This window comes from Thalassophryne amazonica, chromosome 14, assembly GCF_902500255.1.
Source record: "Thalassophryne amazonica chromosome 14, fThaAma1.1, whole genome shotgun sequence".
Classification (NCBI taxonomy): Eukaryota; Metazoa; Chordata; class Actinopteri; order Batrachoidiformes; family Batrachoididae; genus Thalassophryne; species Thalassophryne amazonica.
The window spans coordinates 98,200,779-98,216,615 of NC_047116.1; the positions used below are offsets into that span (position 1 = coordinate 98,200,779).

Below are 15,837 nucleotides of genomic sequence, written 5' to 3' on the forward strand. Positions count from 1 at the left end.
TTTTCAGCACTGTAGCCAGGCTGACAAAGAGTCAGAGCTCTATTGAGCTGAGTATTCCATTAACTTTAACTAGTAATGACTTCATGACTTTCTTTGCTAACAAAATTTTAACTATTAGAGAAAAAATTACTCATAACCATCCCAAAGACATATCGTTATCTTTGGCTGCTTTCAGTGATGCCTGTATTTGGTTAGACTCTTTCTCTCCGATTGTTCTGTCTGAGTTATTTTCATTAGTTACTTCCTCCAAACTATCAACATGTCTATTAGACCCCATTCCTACCAGGCTGCTCAAGGAAGTCCTACCATTATTTAATGCTTCGATCTTAAATATGATCAATCTATCTTTGTTAGTTGGCTATGTACCACAGGCTTTTAAGGTGGCAGTAATTAAACCATTACTTAAAAAGCCATCACTTGACCCAGCTATCTTAGCTAATTATAGGCCAATCTCCAACCTTCCTTTTCTCTCAAAAATTCTTGAAAGGGTAGTTGTAAAACAGCTAACTGATCATCTGCAGAGGAATGGTCTATTTGAAGAGTTTCAGTCAGGTTTTAGAATTCATCATAGTACAGAAACAGCATTAGTGAAGGTTACAAATGATCTTCTTATGGCCTCGGACAGTGGACTCATCTCTGTGCTTGTTCTGTTAGACCTCAGTGCTGCTTTTGATACTGTTGACCATAAAATTTTATTACAGAGATTAGAGCATGCCATAGGTATTAAAGGCACTGCGCTGCGGTGGTTTGAATCATATTTGTCTAATAGATTACAATTTGTTCATGTAAATGGGGAATCTTCTTCACAGACTAAAGTTAATTATGGAGTTCCACAAGGTTCTGTGCTAGGACCAATTTTATTCACTTTATACATGCTTCCCTTAGGCAGTATTATTAGACGGTATTGCTTAAATTTTCATTGTTACGCAGATGATACCCAGCTTTATCTATCCATGAAGCCAGAGGACACACACCAATTAGCTAAACTGCAGGATTGTCTTACAGACATAAAGACATGGATGACCTCTAATTTCCTGCTTTTAAACTCAGATAAAACTGAAGTTATTGTACTTGGCCCCACAAATCTTAGAAACATGGTGTCTAACCAGATCCTTACTGTGGATGGCATTACCCTGACCTCTAGTAATACTGTGAGAAATCTTGGAGTCATTTTTGATCAGGATATGTCATTCAAAGCGCATATTAAACAAATATGTAGGACTGCTTTTTTGCATTTACGCAATATCTCTAAAATCAGAAAGGTCTTGTCTCAGAGTGATGCTGAAAAACTAATTCATGCATTTATTTCCTCTAAGCTGGACTATTGTAATTCATTATTATCAGGTTGTCCTAAAAGTTCCCTAAAAAGCCTTCAGTTAATTCAAAATGCTGCAGCTAGAGTACTGACGGGGACTAGCAGGAGAGAGCATATCTCACCCATATTGGCCTCTCTTCATTGGCTTCCAGTTAATTCTAGAATAGAATTTAAAATTCTTCTTCTTACTTATAAGGTTTTGAATAATCAGGTCCCATCTTATCTTAGGGACCTCGTAGTACCATATCACCCCAATAGAGCGCTTCGCTCTCAGACTGCAGGCTTACTTGTAGTTCCTAGTGTTTGTAAGAGTAGAATGGGAGGCAGAGCCTTCAGCTTTCAGGCTCCTCTCCTGTGGAACCAGCTCCCAATTCAGATCAGGGAGACAGACACCCTCTCTACTTTTAAGATTAGGCTTAAAACTTTCCTTTTTGCTAAAGCTTATAGTTAGGGCTGGATCAGGTGACCCTGAACCATCCCTTAGTTATGCTGCTATAGACTTAGACTGCTGGGGGGTTCCCATGATGCACTGTTTCTTTCTCTTTTTGCTCTGTATGCACCACTCTGCATTTAATCATTAGTGATCGATCTCTGCTCCCCTCCACAGCATGTCTTTTTCCTGGTTCTCTCCCTCAGCCCCAACCAGTCCCAGCAGAAGACTGCCCCTCCCTGAGCCTGGTTCTGCTGGAGGTTTCTTCCTGTTAAAAGGGAGTTTTTCCTTCCCACTGTCGCCAAGTGCTTGCTCACAGGGGGTCGTTTTGACCGTTGGGGTTTTACATAATTATTGTATGGCCTTGCCTTACAATATAAAGCGCCTTGGGGCAACTGTTTGTTGTGATTTAGCGCTATATAAAAAAATTGATTGATTGATTGATTTACATAAAGCTTAAATACAGACCTGAATGTGTTGCTGATAGTGTGTGCCTTTTGAAGGATATTGCTTGTAACTGCTGACTTACCTCACCTATTCTATCCTTCGCAGAGAGTCAGTTTGTCTTGTCCACCTGGGGGGTGTTTGGCGGTAAAGTGAGTCCAGAAGCGTCGGGCTTCGATCCTTTTAGGCGCTGGAGAGCGTGCCAGCCTTCACTCCACCAGACTGACGCATCCTTTGTTTATACACTTTGTTTTGCACCAGAGGTGAAAGAAATAAACTGTTTTGTTATTGGAACCGCTTTCTGGTTATTTTAGCGCTGGGTTCCGTCAGACGCAGGTCCGCTCCTCAACCCGCGTTGACACATAACAATCAGACTCCTTTGCAACATATTACAAACAACTATATAGGACAGATGAATCAGAATCTAGGAGACAGGACAGCGTAGAATTCTTAAAGCCCCTTAAATTGAATAAACTAACAAGTGAGGAAGCAGAACTATTAATAAAACCTATTACAGAAAATGAAATTAAAGAATCTATTACTAAACTGAAAAATAATAAATAACCAGGAACAGATGGTTTCTCAGGTGAATACTATAAAATATTTATGAATGAACTCACTCCTGTATTATGTAAAGTATACAATTACGCACTGAAATCAGGAAATCCCCCAAATTCGTGGTCAGAAGCCATGATAACGGTTATACATAAGATGGGAAAGGATCCTCTTCAGTGTGCTAGTTACCGCCCAATAAGCCTTTTGTGTGTGGATTATAAAATCCTGACCTCTATATTGGTTACCAGAATTAAAAAAAATATTAAGAAATTAATACATCCAGAACAAACGGGGTTCATACCAGGACGTCATGGAACAAATAACATTAGAAGAGCTCTGAATTTGCAAACAATTGCAGCAAGGGAGAAACAATCGTCGATGCTTCTCGGTTTAGATGCGGAGAAAGCAGTTGGAAAAGAATTTGTGACATGGATTAGTCTTCTATATAAAGAACCTCATTCCAAAGTAAGAGTCAACGGCCATTGCTCTAGCTCCTTCAGGATTGAGCGAGGTGTGAGACAGGGAGACTCATTATCTCCCATCTTATTTGCCTTAAGTATTGAACCTCTGGCAGAGGCAATACGCCAAAACACGCAGATTCAAGGGATAGCAGATGAAGGAGGGACAATCCACAAAATAGCCCTATTCGCGGATGATATTTTGCTCTTTATAAAAAACCCTGTCCTTTCCATTCCCACACTTATAAAATGCTTGCATAAATACGGGTCAGTATCGGGATACAAAATTAATGAGACTAAATCAGAAGCTATGATGATCTCGGGTACTTGGCCTACACAATTGAATGATAGCGTCTCCTTTCACTGGTCCAAACAAGGATTCAGATATCTAGGAGTTATTCTTACACCCAACTCCACTCAATTGTTTGAGGCCAATTATAACAAATTAATTAGACAATTAAAGACAGATGTGACACGTTGGGAGGTGCTTCCCCTGTCTTTATTTGGTAGAGACAATAAAAATGAACTTATTGCCCAGACTTCTTTTTTTGTTCCAATCCCTCCCAATAAGAGTACCTGCTTCCACCTTAAAAATGTTAAACTAATATCAACATTTATTTGGCAAAGGAAGAGGCCGAGGATAAAACTGAAATGCCTCCATCTACCTAAGGATAGAGGAGGACTGAGTTTACCAAATTTTAAAAACTACTATTGGGCAGCACAAATAAATGCAATTGTGGCATGGCTTAGAAACGATCAGGAAACAATATGGACTCAGATAGAGCAAAACTCAACTGAGGGTGTTCCTTTATCAATACTACCCTTTATGGATACAAAGTCAGTCAAAAAGATTAAATTAAAGAATGAATGGATAAAATACACCTTAAAAATTTGGACAACAGTTAAAAAAGCGCTTGGGGGCCTCAGTCAATCTCAAGGGCTATGCCTATAGTAGGAAAGATTGATTTTCCCCCTTCGGTGTGGGACAATAGGTTTAGAAGATGGGCAGAAAAAGGCCTCCATATAATTAACCAACTCTTTATAGAAACAGAACGCAAATCCTTCTCCCAACTTCGAGAACAATTTGATCTTCCGTCGAATGACTTCTATAGATATCTTCAGATTAGGCATTATATTACAAGCCATAAAGAAAAGGGAATGATTAGTGAAGCCCCAAATGAGATGGAGGAGTATTTTATCAGCATTGTGGAAAAACACTTTCCAACAAAAAGACACATATCTAATATATACAAAAGGTTGAAAACAGACACTCTACAAAACACAAATTATATCAAAGAAAAATGGGAGATGGAAATGAATATAATAATTGAAGATTCTACATGGAACGATATATGTATAGGTTGCCATAAGGGAATTAACAGCCAATTGTGGAAGGAATTCGACTGGAAAGCGAAAACTAGATATTTTTATACCCCTCTTATCACCTCTTCATTTGCAAAGAAACCTACTACAGCACTTTGTTGGAGGAACTGTGGAAATATAGGAGATACAACACATATTTTTTGGGAATGTCCGGTAATAAAAGAATATTGGGACAACATTAAAAAAGAGATAGACACTATTCTAGGAATAAATATTACCCCAGAACCTATGTTGTTCCTACTGGGAGTTATTCCTAGAGCTCTATATAATACTAATCAGTGATACATATTGAGAATCCTCTTGCTGATAGCAAAGAAAATGATTACGGTAAATTGGAAAGAGGTAAAACTGCCAACTATAGAACAATGGAAACAGAAACTGAAAAATGTTTACATAATGGAGCGGCTGACTGCAAATCTCCAGCTATCTATGGACATCTTTGAACAAAAATGGACATGCATCTTGAGATACATGGAGGTTTGACGAGAAATGTAACAAAATATTATCCCCCCATTAGATTGTGAAACGTTTACCCTAGTCACCATGTATGGACTCTATCCACCATACCCCTAAATCATATATGTATGGAGTGTACCCTCTTACTTTAAGGGAAATGAGATGTCAAGAAATGTTCTGTTCAGTGTTTTAAATGGCTAAATAAAAAGTTCAAAAAAAAAAAAAGAAATCTTAGCTAAGCTGCACCACTATATGTCTGTTTCATGTATATGTTTCTGTATGTGTGAGTTTATATTTCTGTTTTGGGTATATCTGTTTCTGTATGTGTGAGTTTATATTTATGTTTCTGTGTATCTGTTTCAGTATGTGTGAGTTTTGTGTGTCTGTTTCTGTATATCTGTTTCTGTATGCGTGAGTTTATATTTCTGTTTCATGTATATCTGTGTATGTGTGAGTTTATATTTCTGTTTTGTGTATATCTGTTTCTGTATATGTGAGTTTTGTGTGTCTGTTTCTGTATTTCTGGTTCTGTATGTGTGAGTTTGTATTTCTTTTTTGTGTATATCTGTTTCTGTATGTGTGAGTTTATATTTCTGTTTTGTGTATATCTGTTTCTGTATGTGTGAGTTTTGTGTGTCTGTTTCTGTATGTGTGAGTTTATATTTCTGTTTTGTGTATATCTGTTTCTGTATGTGTGAGTTTATATTTCTGTTTTGTGTATATCTGTTTCTGTATGTGTGAGTTTTGTGTGTCTGTTTCTGTATATCTGTTTCTGTATGTGTGAGTTTATATTTCTGTTTTGTGTATATCTGTTTCTGTATGTGTGAGTTTTGTGTGTCTGTTTCTGTATATCTGTTTCTGTATGTGTGAGTTTTGTGTGTCTGTTTCTGTATATATGTTTCTGTATGTGTGAGTTTATATTTCTGTTTTGTGTATATCTGTTTCTGTATGTGTGAGTTTTGTGTGTCTGTTTCTGTATGTGTGAGTTTATATTTCTGTTTTGTGTATATCTGTTTCTGTATGTGTGAGTTTTGTGTGTCTGTTTCTGTATATCTGTTTCTGTATGTGTGAGTTTTGTGTGTCTGTTTCTGTATATGTGTTTCTGTATGTGTGAGTTTATATTTATGCTTTGTGTATATCTGTTTCTGTATGTGTGAGTTTTGTGTGTCTGTTTCTGTATATGTGTTTCTGTATGTGTGAGTTTAGATTTATGCTTTGTGTATATCTGTTTCTGTATGTGTGAGTTTTGTGTGTCTGTTTCTGTATATCTGTTTCTGTATGTGTGAGTTTATATTTCTGTTTCTGTATATCTGTTTCCGTATGTGTGAGTTTTGTATGTCTTTCTGTATGTGTGCTCTTGGCTTGGGTAACCAAGAGCAGCCCAGTAAACTGAATCAAAACTTTTCAAAACTCAACCCCAGGCTGCAAAGCAGTGCTGCGGATAATTGCACTTACATTTACTGAGCACTTGCAGAGGATGCGGCTGTTTGTTGAGTTGCTTGGTGTCGAGTGAGACGGCTCCATTTGCTGAACAGCAAGTAAGTGGTATTTTCAGTGCTTTTTCTGGCACAGAGAGCAGTGACACAGCTGTTGTTGTTGCCACCCAAGTGGTCACTCTTTCCTTTACGAGTCAGTAAGAATGATACCTGTCTCCCAGATTGAAACAAAGATGTTTTTTTTTGTAATACAGCATCTCCATCAAGTTCTTTCATGGCCTTTGTGATTTGGCCAACATTTGGTGGTTCCCAGTTCACTGGATAATCAGCATCAATATTCCTGACACTGGAGATGTCTAATACTCCATCATACATACACAGATTGAGGCATCAGAATGACACATCCGGCCACAATCGGGAAGTACTGAGGTGCGGTCTGAAGACCAACGGATGGCAGTCTGTGAGCATCTACATATTTGGTCCCATTCGCTCGGCTGTCCTGAGTGTGTTGTACATGTTCAAAACACTCTTGGCACCATCGTGATGTGCCACACATCTGACGGCGGTCTGTATGCAGTTTTTGCATCATCTGATCGCAGTCTACATATTCTGACAGCATCAAAACAGCATATACAGTGAATGTGAACAGAGCACAATCATACCAAAAGTACAGTGTGCCGCTGCAGAGATGTAAAACTCCAGCTTCAGAAAGTAAAAACCCTACTATGTGTTACTTCTAACTGTGCACCAAAAACAGGTGATCTCAATAATCATCCACCTGCCTGAAGAGCTGAAATAATTACTATCTGCTGGTTTATTAGGAAGATGGAACAAATATGTGGCTGGACTTTTACTTTCTCTCTGTGCCGCTGCACCTGGTCATGGTCTCATGCGCAGTAATGCTTCATAGTGCACATCAGGCATGGAGCTGAACGGATCTCACCGCTGTGATATACATATTATTACCTGATCACCATCTAAACTCTGTGGGAGGTGTGATGTGGAACTGTATCCCAGGCCATGACAACATTATTAAACATGAAACTCACCTCCAGCAAGGAACCACAATCCAAACCACAGCCTGTAGTTAAAAACCTCTCACCCCGGCTGCTCTGTGCTGCAAATAACCACTGCAATGTGATAATCCAGCTGACACCACGATGTACAGACTTGCATTGTGCTCCAGAAGTGAGCAACATGTAGGGCACACAGGCCTGAAATGATCACTCAGCTATGTGTTCATAACGGCTGCATGAGCTAGTAAGCATGCGCACGGGGCGTATGTGTGCACGAGTGAGCAGCACATGTGCCACTAGACACTTTTGCTGAAAGTTTGCAGCTTTCACATCATGCCTCAGACACAGCCTTTCCAGTGAACTTTAATTTCTTTTTTCTTGTTTGCTCACTTCAGGAGCACATGCGAGGTGCACGTGTGCACATGCCACTGGACACCTTTGCTGAAAGTTTGCTGGCAGTGGGCCAAGCAGCCCCACCATGCATCAGACGCAGCTTTGACACATATGGCGTGAGTCTGGTTCATATGTTGGTTGTACTGCAGTGTTCAGTACCGGCAGGGCCTGTGCAAAGGGAGGAACACAGCACTCCCTCACACTCCGGTCCCATGTTTGCCATCCAGACATTTGGACATCGGGCAGTCTTCAGCGCCTTTTTTGGCTGTCTGATGGCAGTCTGTGTCATCTACCTGTTGTCCACATGCGCTTTGGATGCCATTGTGCAGTTGTGGACGAGGTAATCTGGATGTATTCTGACACGGTTGACCACACCTCTTTTCCTCCCAACTGCGTGTGATTGTGACAATATTTGCCGTTTCGGCCTGGTTCCTGCACATTCTTGCTATGTGTGACGGGGGCTTAACATCCCAACATGAGGATGCACTATACAACTTTTCATGTTAGCGGGCCCAACTTGACAATACAGTAGAGGCATATGTCAGGACTCCGTCATCATCCACAATGACTATGGTGGGATGAAGTGTATGTTTGGTGGCGTGAAGTGCTTTGACTCTTCTGTAAGGTGGCAGAGGGTCACTGGACCACAGACAGTAAGTCATCTGTTCACACATTCCACTAACAAATGCCTCCATGCCCATTCGCAGGACAACACAGTCCATTGTCTTATGTCTATATACAGACCTAGAATTTCTCTAAAAATCCTCTGGATCATATTCAGAGGACCTTTACATTTGAAACACCTCCCTCCTACAGGGATGGGTGGTCTCCAATAGAGTGCCTAGGAACTTTCACAGTCTGGTCAGTGAAGAACTCAAACATTCCATTTGGACCACTGTGTTCATGTCTGTCAGCCCTCATCCAGATTGTATGCAGACACCTTTCTAACAGCCTGATCTTGAAGTCTGGCCAGATTTGTTGGCCCCTTCACACATAACACAAAGTTGGGTGAATGAGGCTGAAACCGGCTGAAAAAGGCTGAACAACAACAACAACAAAAAAACGAATTGGTGAACCTCGAAAAAATTCCTGCCACTATCAGGAGGGACAGACGGTCAGACAGCCGTGTACGGATGCTGCATGATCCCGCGGTGATGGTTTCATGCATACACAGAAACAGCGCGACCATGTAAGAGGTGTGATACCACATCGTGCTCACACAGCAGCAGAAGCAATTCAATGCTGTACAAATGTACAAAAATCAATGAAAATAAAAGACCAAATAAGGACCAAATAATGAGAGTGCACAGAACATTATAAGAACAATGAATGTACTGTTTAAATGCAAGACAATCATGTTACTGGTAATGATGTTAATTGATGCTTGCTAACTTGATGGTCTGTGTTGAAAATGACGAAAATAAAGAATTTCATTTTGTCTGTTAAAATATTTAATTCCTGTTATAAAGAGTGGACAGTACAAAAATTATCGTCTTTCTGTTCCTTCATGTTCATGAACCATGGCCATGGACGTAAACAAGGAATTAATGAAGTGACATGAATGAAGTGATGCGCTCATATCATGAACACATCAGCCGGCTCCGTGCGTCCAGCTGTCCAGCAGGCGGTGCGCTGAAGGACACCGCGTCATGTGGACTATACAGTAACTCACGTGGCGGGCATGACATTTGGATTGCCAGCTGACTGTTCGCATGATCAGATGGATATTTAGTGTGCACTGAGGTGCAGCTGAACATGTTGCAAAGGTGATATGTGTTTTTATTTTTTACCATGTCAGGACAGGATGCCAACACATGTGCGTCATGGTGGTGTATTGAGAGGTGATGTTCTTTATGGCACAATATGTGTTCTCCAGCTGTGAGTAGCGATGACACAGTGGTCAGGTGCAGCTCTGACTGCATGGTCATTGTCGTGTGCACTGAGACGTAGGTGGGGGCGATCCAAAAGTGATGTAGTTTGTTTTTTGTTTTTCCCCATGTCGTCATCATTTGCAGACATGCATGCACTACTGTGCCTTGCACATGGGTGATTGGAGCACATGTAACAATATGTGTTCCCCAGCTTTGCATTGCACTCATGCAGCAGCTGTGATGTGGAGTGGCGCAAGCCGCAGGAACGCAATCACTGGCCGTGGGCTGTGGTCAGCTTCCTCCCTGCTTGATTCCACATGACATTCAACCCACGACGTGATTACATGTCAACCACAGTCCCCTGACAAATGCATAACTGTAGTGGGTGTGAGTGTGTGTGATCATGTCAATACGGACATCACATCACTGACAAGTGACACGCCCACCTATCTGGAGCAGCAAAGCGCTCACATGAATGGGTTCACAGTTCCAGGATGTGGGACAAATGAGCTGCCGATGGTGATCTATCAGTCGGGCTATCAGATGACAGATGGACCATGTGAACGTTGCGATCGTGTGTCGTGTCAGCGTGCCTGTCCGGTCGGATGGTGCGCTGGTGCTGTGACACGCAGCTGGATTATTTCTATCTCTGTTGTGGTGGTGTGGGAATGCTGCTGGCTGGTGATTCCACTTCCAGCGGGAAATGCAGGATATGCCATGATGGGTGTTCCACAGCTGTCAGCTGTTCCATCATGGACATGACAGCCCTCCAGATGTGGACAACGATTGCACTGCACTGTGGCCACAGTGTGAGCCTTCACCACCTCAGCCACACCTTGACAATGTAGGATCATGGTGCTGGAGGGGGATTTGCATGCCATCAGGGTGTGTGTGTGTGTGTGTGTGGGGGGGGGGGGGGGGGGGGGGGGGGGGGGTGTGTGTGGCCCACTTGCATGCCATTTGTGTTGCTTGGGGCGGACACAACACACTGACCACCCTTTGAGCTTTCAAACACCTGGACTGCAGCTCAAAAGTGGTCACCTGGTCTCTACTTTAATGCTGGCTGCATGAATGGTCCCACATTTGTAAATGCCCCACAAGTAGTGTTGGATGTTCGTGGGTGGCACCTCGACTCCAGCTGAGTCCAGTCAGTCTGAGCCCCATCCATTGATGGGATGAGGTCTGACACTACTGGATGGACTTGTCTGCTACAGGAACTGACACTTTGTCAGCAATTGTAGACCAGTTAATATATTGTCACCATTAAGTTGTTCTTCTTCTACATCTGCCCAATGCTGAGCAGTTTTGAGACTTCCTAACAGTCATAACCAGGGATTGAACCCATCAATTACTGCTGAATGAAGGACTGACTTTAAGTCACCCTGTCACCAGTATATTTGAACCCTCCTGTCAGTTGTTGTTCTGTGATGTTTCTGGTATTTTAAAACCCGTCCACAGTGGGGTGGTTAGCGTTACTGTGACACAATGAACTGGAATCACAAGGATGGTCTCCACTGACAAAACCACAAATGCTGAATTCAGAAAGTTCAGCAAACTTCAAATGTGAGTTTAATTGTTTTGGCAATTAAAAAACAAACTTTGGGCAGATGAATCATCTCCAGATTTCAGCGACAGTCTGCAACACGTTTTAAACTTTACAAATGCATTTTCTTCCTGATCAGGGAAGCAGATGTGGAAGATTGCCAGTCTCAGCAATGCACCAGTGGAACTACTTAATGCCAGCCTTCACTGTGTTCTCACCTACTTTGTGTTTGTCTACCGAGAAGACACTTTCATTGCGGGGAACATGTCCATCATGTTCAGGCAGTGAACTTATAGTGTACTTCTAGAGAATTCATTATACATCAAAGAAGAAAAATGTGAACATCATGTTTTTATGGTCTCCTATCCAGGGTTCATCAGCTTGCAAAAAAGTCCGGTTTACTCCACGTAAGGTCCTCGTGGTCACAGAGTGGCTGACCTGCATCCCTTGAAAACAGCTCCAACAAGTCCTTGAGTTATCAAACTTCTGCCGGTGCCTCAGTCGGCAGTACAGCTCTGTTTCTGTCTTTCTGAAATCCCTGACATCATCCAAAGTTCCCGTCACCTGCTTGTCCTCCACACAGCAGTCTCTCCATGAACTGAAATCCAGGATCACCTCTGCAACCCTACACACTCTTTTTGATCCCAGCAACCAGTTTGTGTTGGAGATAAACTCACTTGATGCGGAGGTGGGGACTGTCCTATCACAATGCTCTGGATTGGCTGGACGAGTTTTTCTCATTGGGGCCATCTCTAAGTTTGGGTATTGGGTTCCACTCGAGGATGAATGGGCAGACCGAGATCCTAATTCAAATGATGCAATGTGTCGCAGAATGTCCTTGTGGTCCTAGTATCTGTGATGGGTGAAAACTCTTGCCACCTCCCTTACTTGTCATGCCATGGTCCTAAATGTCTTCCCAACAGACCCTGTTCTCCAAACAGAAGAATGAGGCCAGTGTCACACTGTTGCAAGCTTTCATATGCCACTGCTGATGGACCTAAGTGATTGTACAATCAAACCCTTTCAGCTCCTTTGCTCATTGTGTGAGTGTCACCAGACTATGGTTCCTTTACCCTCCAGGTGAAATCCACAAAGTTGGTTTATCTTTCTTTCAGTAGTTTGCCCTTCCACACAGTGCTCAACCCTGCCACTTTGAGATGGAAGCTGTTTCGACCTTTGGGGATTCATCCAGTTTTCCATGTTTCTAAGATCAAGCCTGTCAGGGGGATTCCTTGCAGTCCCAGTGCAATTGCTGTGTGTTTCAGCCTCTGGCTCATCAACATCCTGTCAACATCCTCTCCAACTGTAGTCTCTGTCTTCTCCTGACTCATCTGTCATCAAGAAGGCAACATGTGATCATCCAAATGAAGTGGTCTCACAAACAAAGTAGAAGATCCCGGGTGGAAGTCCTGTCTTAAGATACCTGGGTCATCCTATCCACTATGCAGACTGACTTGTCTCTAGTCTCCTTCCTTCATCCCAAATATTACTCCCAGTTCACTCTGCGACTTCCACAGTGTTTTCAGTAAAACATTCATTCCATTGTTTCCACATTTGAATCCACACTAAATATATTTTGGCTTTAGATGGAAGAAAAGAGATAAATTGTGAGCAAGGTAATCATTTTTTTGCACTGTGTATCTGCAGGTATCATCAAGGTGGGGCGGTGGAACCCCCTTCCAATCCACTTCCTGACAGATGTTCCAGAAGCCACCGTGGCGGACATGTTGATGGAGGTCTACCACTTGGTCACTCTCCGCATCCAGCTCCAGAGGTCTGAGTCAGTGGACACAGTCGATCTGTGAGACTTTACACTCATGTACCTTTCATGTTTTGGACTGTGGAGGTTTGAGCTTTGTTCATTTGCCTGTCTCTAAGAAATTAAACATATTTCTACAAAACTACCTGATGGACTTTCAACCTGTTAAATTGTGACTCAAAAGTCACTCAGAATTTTGTTCAAAAGACTGAAAGATGTTTTTCTTTTTTTTTTCTTTTTTTTTGAGTAGCTTTTAAAAAATGCATGTCTCACTAAAATTTCTGTAGGTGCTTTGCTTTACTAGCAGTTCACCATGTGATAAGGCTACAAACCACTCAAGTGCACTTTGTTTCGTATGGATGATCCTCCACAAACATGTTGTGGACTGAGTCTGGTAGGACATCCAGATTAGCTCATGGGCCAGAGAGACTGGTCACTACCACCCAGGCTGGCAAAATGTTTGATATGGCACTTTGGTCACCTTTCTATAGGGACTTGATAAAAGGATGATAGCCATCCCAGGGTAGCATCAATGAACGGACTACACAGGGGTGAAAATTAAAAATATCATATTATTTGAGCTGGGCTGCTTAAGGTTTCTTCCTCAAAAATGTCAGAGGGAGTTGTTCCTTACCACTGTTGCCTATGTGTTTGCTCAGGGGGCTTGTTAAGGTTCGACCTTACCTGTGCGAAGCACCTTTAGGCAGCTTTGTTGTGATGTGGTGCTGTACTATAAATAAATTGAATTTAATTGAGTAATGATAGAAAATCAAAAAGGGGACAGTTTTGACTATGAGTGGATATTTTGGAGTTATGGGTTAAAAGCAGTAGAAATGGTGACAAAGGTCAATTTCGGTTTGTACAGGGGTCAAAAGTTAAAGTTGCTCCAGTTTTGTTAAAAGGGTCACAAATTAATGGTTGAGCTAATAGGATTAGTGAAGGGAATAGTTTGCACTCTGTTGAATACTTGGTCTCCATATTAATGGCTCAGCAAGGTCAACATCCATTGGATGACATATGACATGTTACCGTGTGACACGATAACTAATAATGACGGATGGTGAAAACTGTTCCTAGGTGGCGGTGATACACCCACTTTCAGGGTCCGGTCCAAGGCCTAGATGTTGTGGGTTTTTGACACTGGGCAAAGGCATGCACTCCTATGAGTGGTGCCATTACTGGAATTCATTTGTGATATATTGAGAGAAATGATGTGTGTCAACTGAAAATTGGGAGACCATAAAGTCAGTCATTTTTAATCACAGCTGTAGGAGTTCATCACATGTAATCACAAGAGGAACGTGAGCAGAACTCAGATTCTGCACGGACTTTGGTGGCCCGCTGGGTAACTGATGTCATTGCAGCTGACTGCAGTTCAGGAATTTACCATATCGATCCAATTTGAAGACTCAGTAGGTCCATTTAAGCAGCCTAATCTGGATTTATCTGTTTCTGTTGGGAATGTGGAGTTTGCATGGAGAAGAAGTGAAGCAGAGTTTGATGGGCAGATAAGAGATAAAGACCAGATGAGCACATTATTCTTCTTATTGTCTTGGCACAAAGCAATAAGACGTTTGCGTGTTTATGTGTATATCAATGGCAACGCTGGGGCTTTGGAACGTGCAAGGTGAGGCCAGCGTTTGAGCCAAGAGCAGTTCTTCACATAAACTCTTGGTGTTGTGTGTTCATTTTGGAAAGTGTTTGTGCGTTTTTCACAATGAGCTGTGGTTGTGAGCGGTGCAGCACAGCACAGCACAGCACAGCACAGAGCAGCACAGCGCAGCACGACGCAGCGCGACGCAGCGCGACGCAGCGCGACGCAGCGCGACGCAGCGCGATGCGGCGCGATGCGGTGCGGCGCATCACCACACTCAGCTGGTGAAGAGTGTGGAGACAGTCCTCGGAGACTGTGCTCCGTCTCCTCACCTGACCAACATGTGGACTTTGAAAACTGTTGATTCTTCCCCAAAAAAAGTAGACAAAGTTTATTTTATTGAATAAACTTAAGTAAACTTCATGTTTACTTCAGAATTATACTCTACACAGCAAAATTGTCAGTGATAAATAAACACTAAATAGTGTCTATACATGTGCACCCTTTTCAGTGTTAAATTAACACTTCTCCAGTGTTACCTTTAACAATGTCTGTGTTAACCTTTACAGTGTTAAATTAACACTTACAGAAGTGTTCATTTAAGTGGGTGGATAAAGACACTTTCTAGTGTTAATTTAACACTGGCAATTTTGCAGTGGGGCAGCACGGTGGATTAGTGGTTAGCACTGTTGCCTCACAGCAAGAAGGTCGTGGGTTCGATTCCCATGGTCTTTCTGTGTGGAGTTTGCATGTTCTCCCCGTGTTTGCGTGGGTTTCCTCCGGGTGCTCCGGTTTCCTCCCACATCCAAAGATATGCGGGTTAGGTGCATTGGACTCTTTAAAATTGTCTGTAGGTGTGTGTGTGGGTGTGTCTGTGTTTCTTTTTGTCTGTTTGTGGCCCTGCGACCGACTGGCGTCCTGTCCTGGGTGTTCCTCGCCTCACGCTCTATGACTGCTGGGATAGGCTCCAGCCCTCCGCAACCCTTAATTGGACTAAGCGGTAGAAGATGAATGAATGAATGAATTTTGCAGTGTAAGTACACTTTAAGGATAGTAAAGTTCGATGTCATCGCAGGTGTTGTTTTACAGTGCATGTGAACTTGCAGTAGTTCGATACCCAGTTTTTGTTTATGGAAACACACTTTGCCAAAGGACTTTAATGAATTTTCAGTTTGACTGGAGTT

At 42.2% G+C, this 15,837-nt stretch overlaps 1 protein-coding gene across 1 annotated transcript in view; it reads left to right on the forward strand.

The window, feature by feature from the left end:
• Window positions 1–15,837, forward strand: part of satb2 (SATB homeobox 2) — a 154,164-nt gene that overhangs the window by 84,183 nt on the left and 54,144 nt on the right. The window contains exon 4 of the mRNA XM_034186105.1: window positions 12,948–13,074. Coding sequence (XP_034041996.1) covers window positions 12,948–13,074 — 127 coding nt within the window. The remainder of the gene's footprint in view (window positions 1–12,947; window positions 13,075–15,837) is intronic.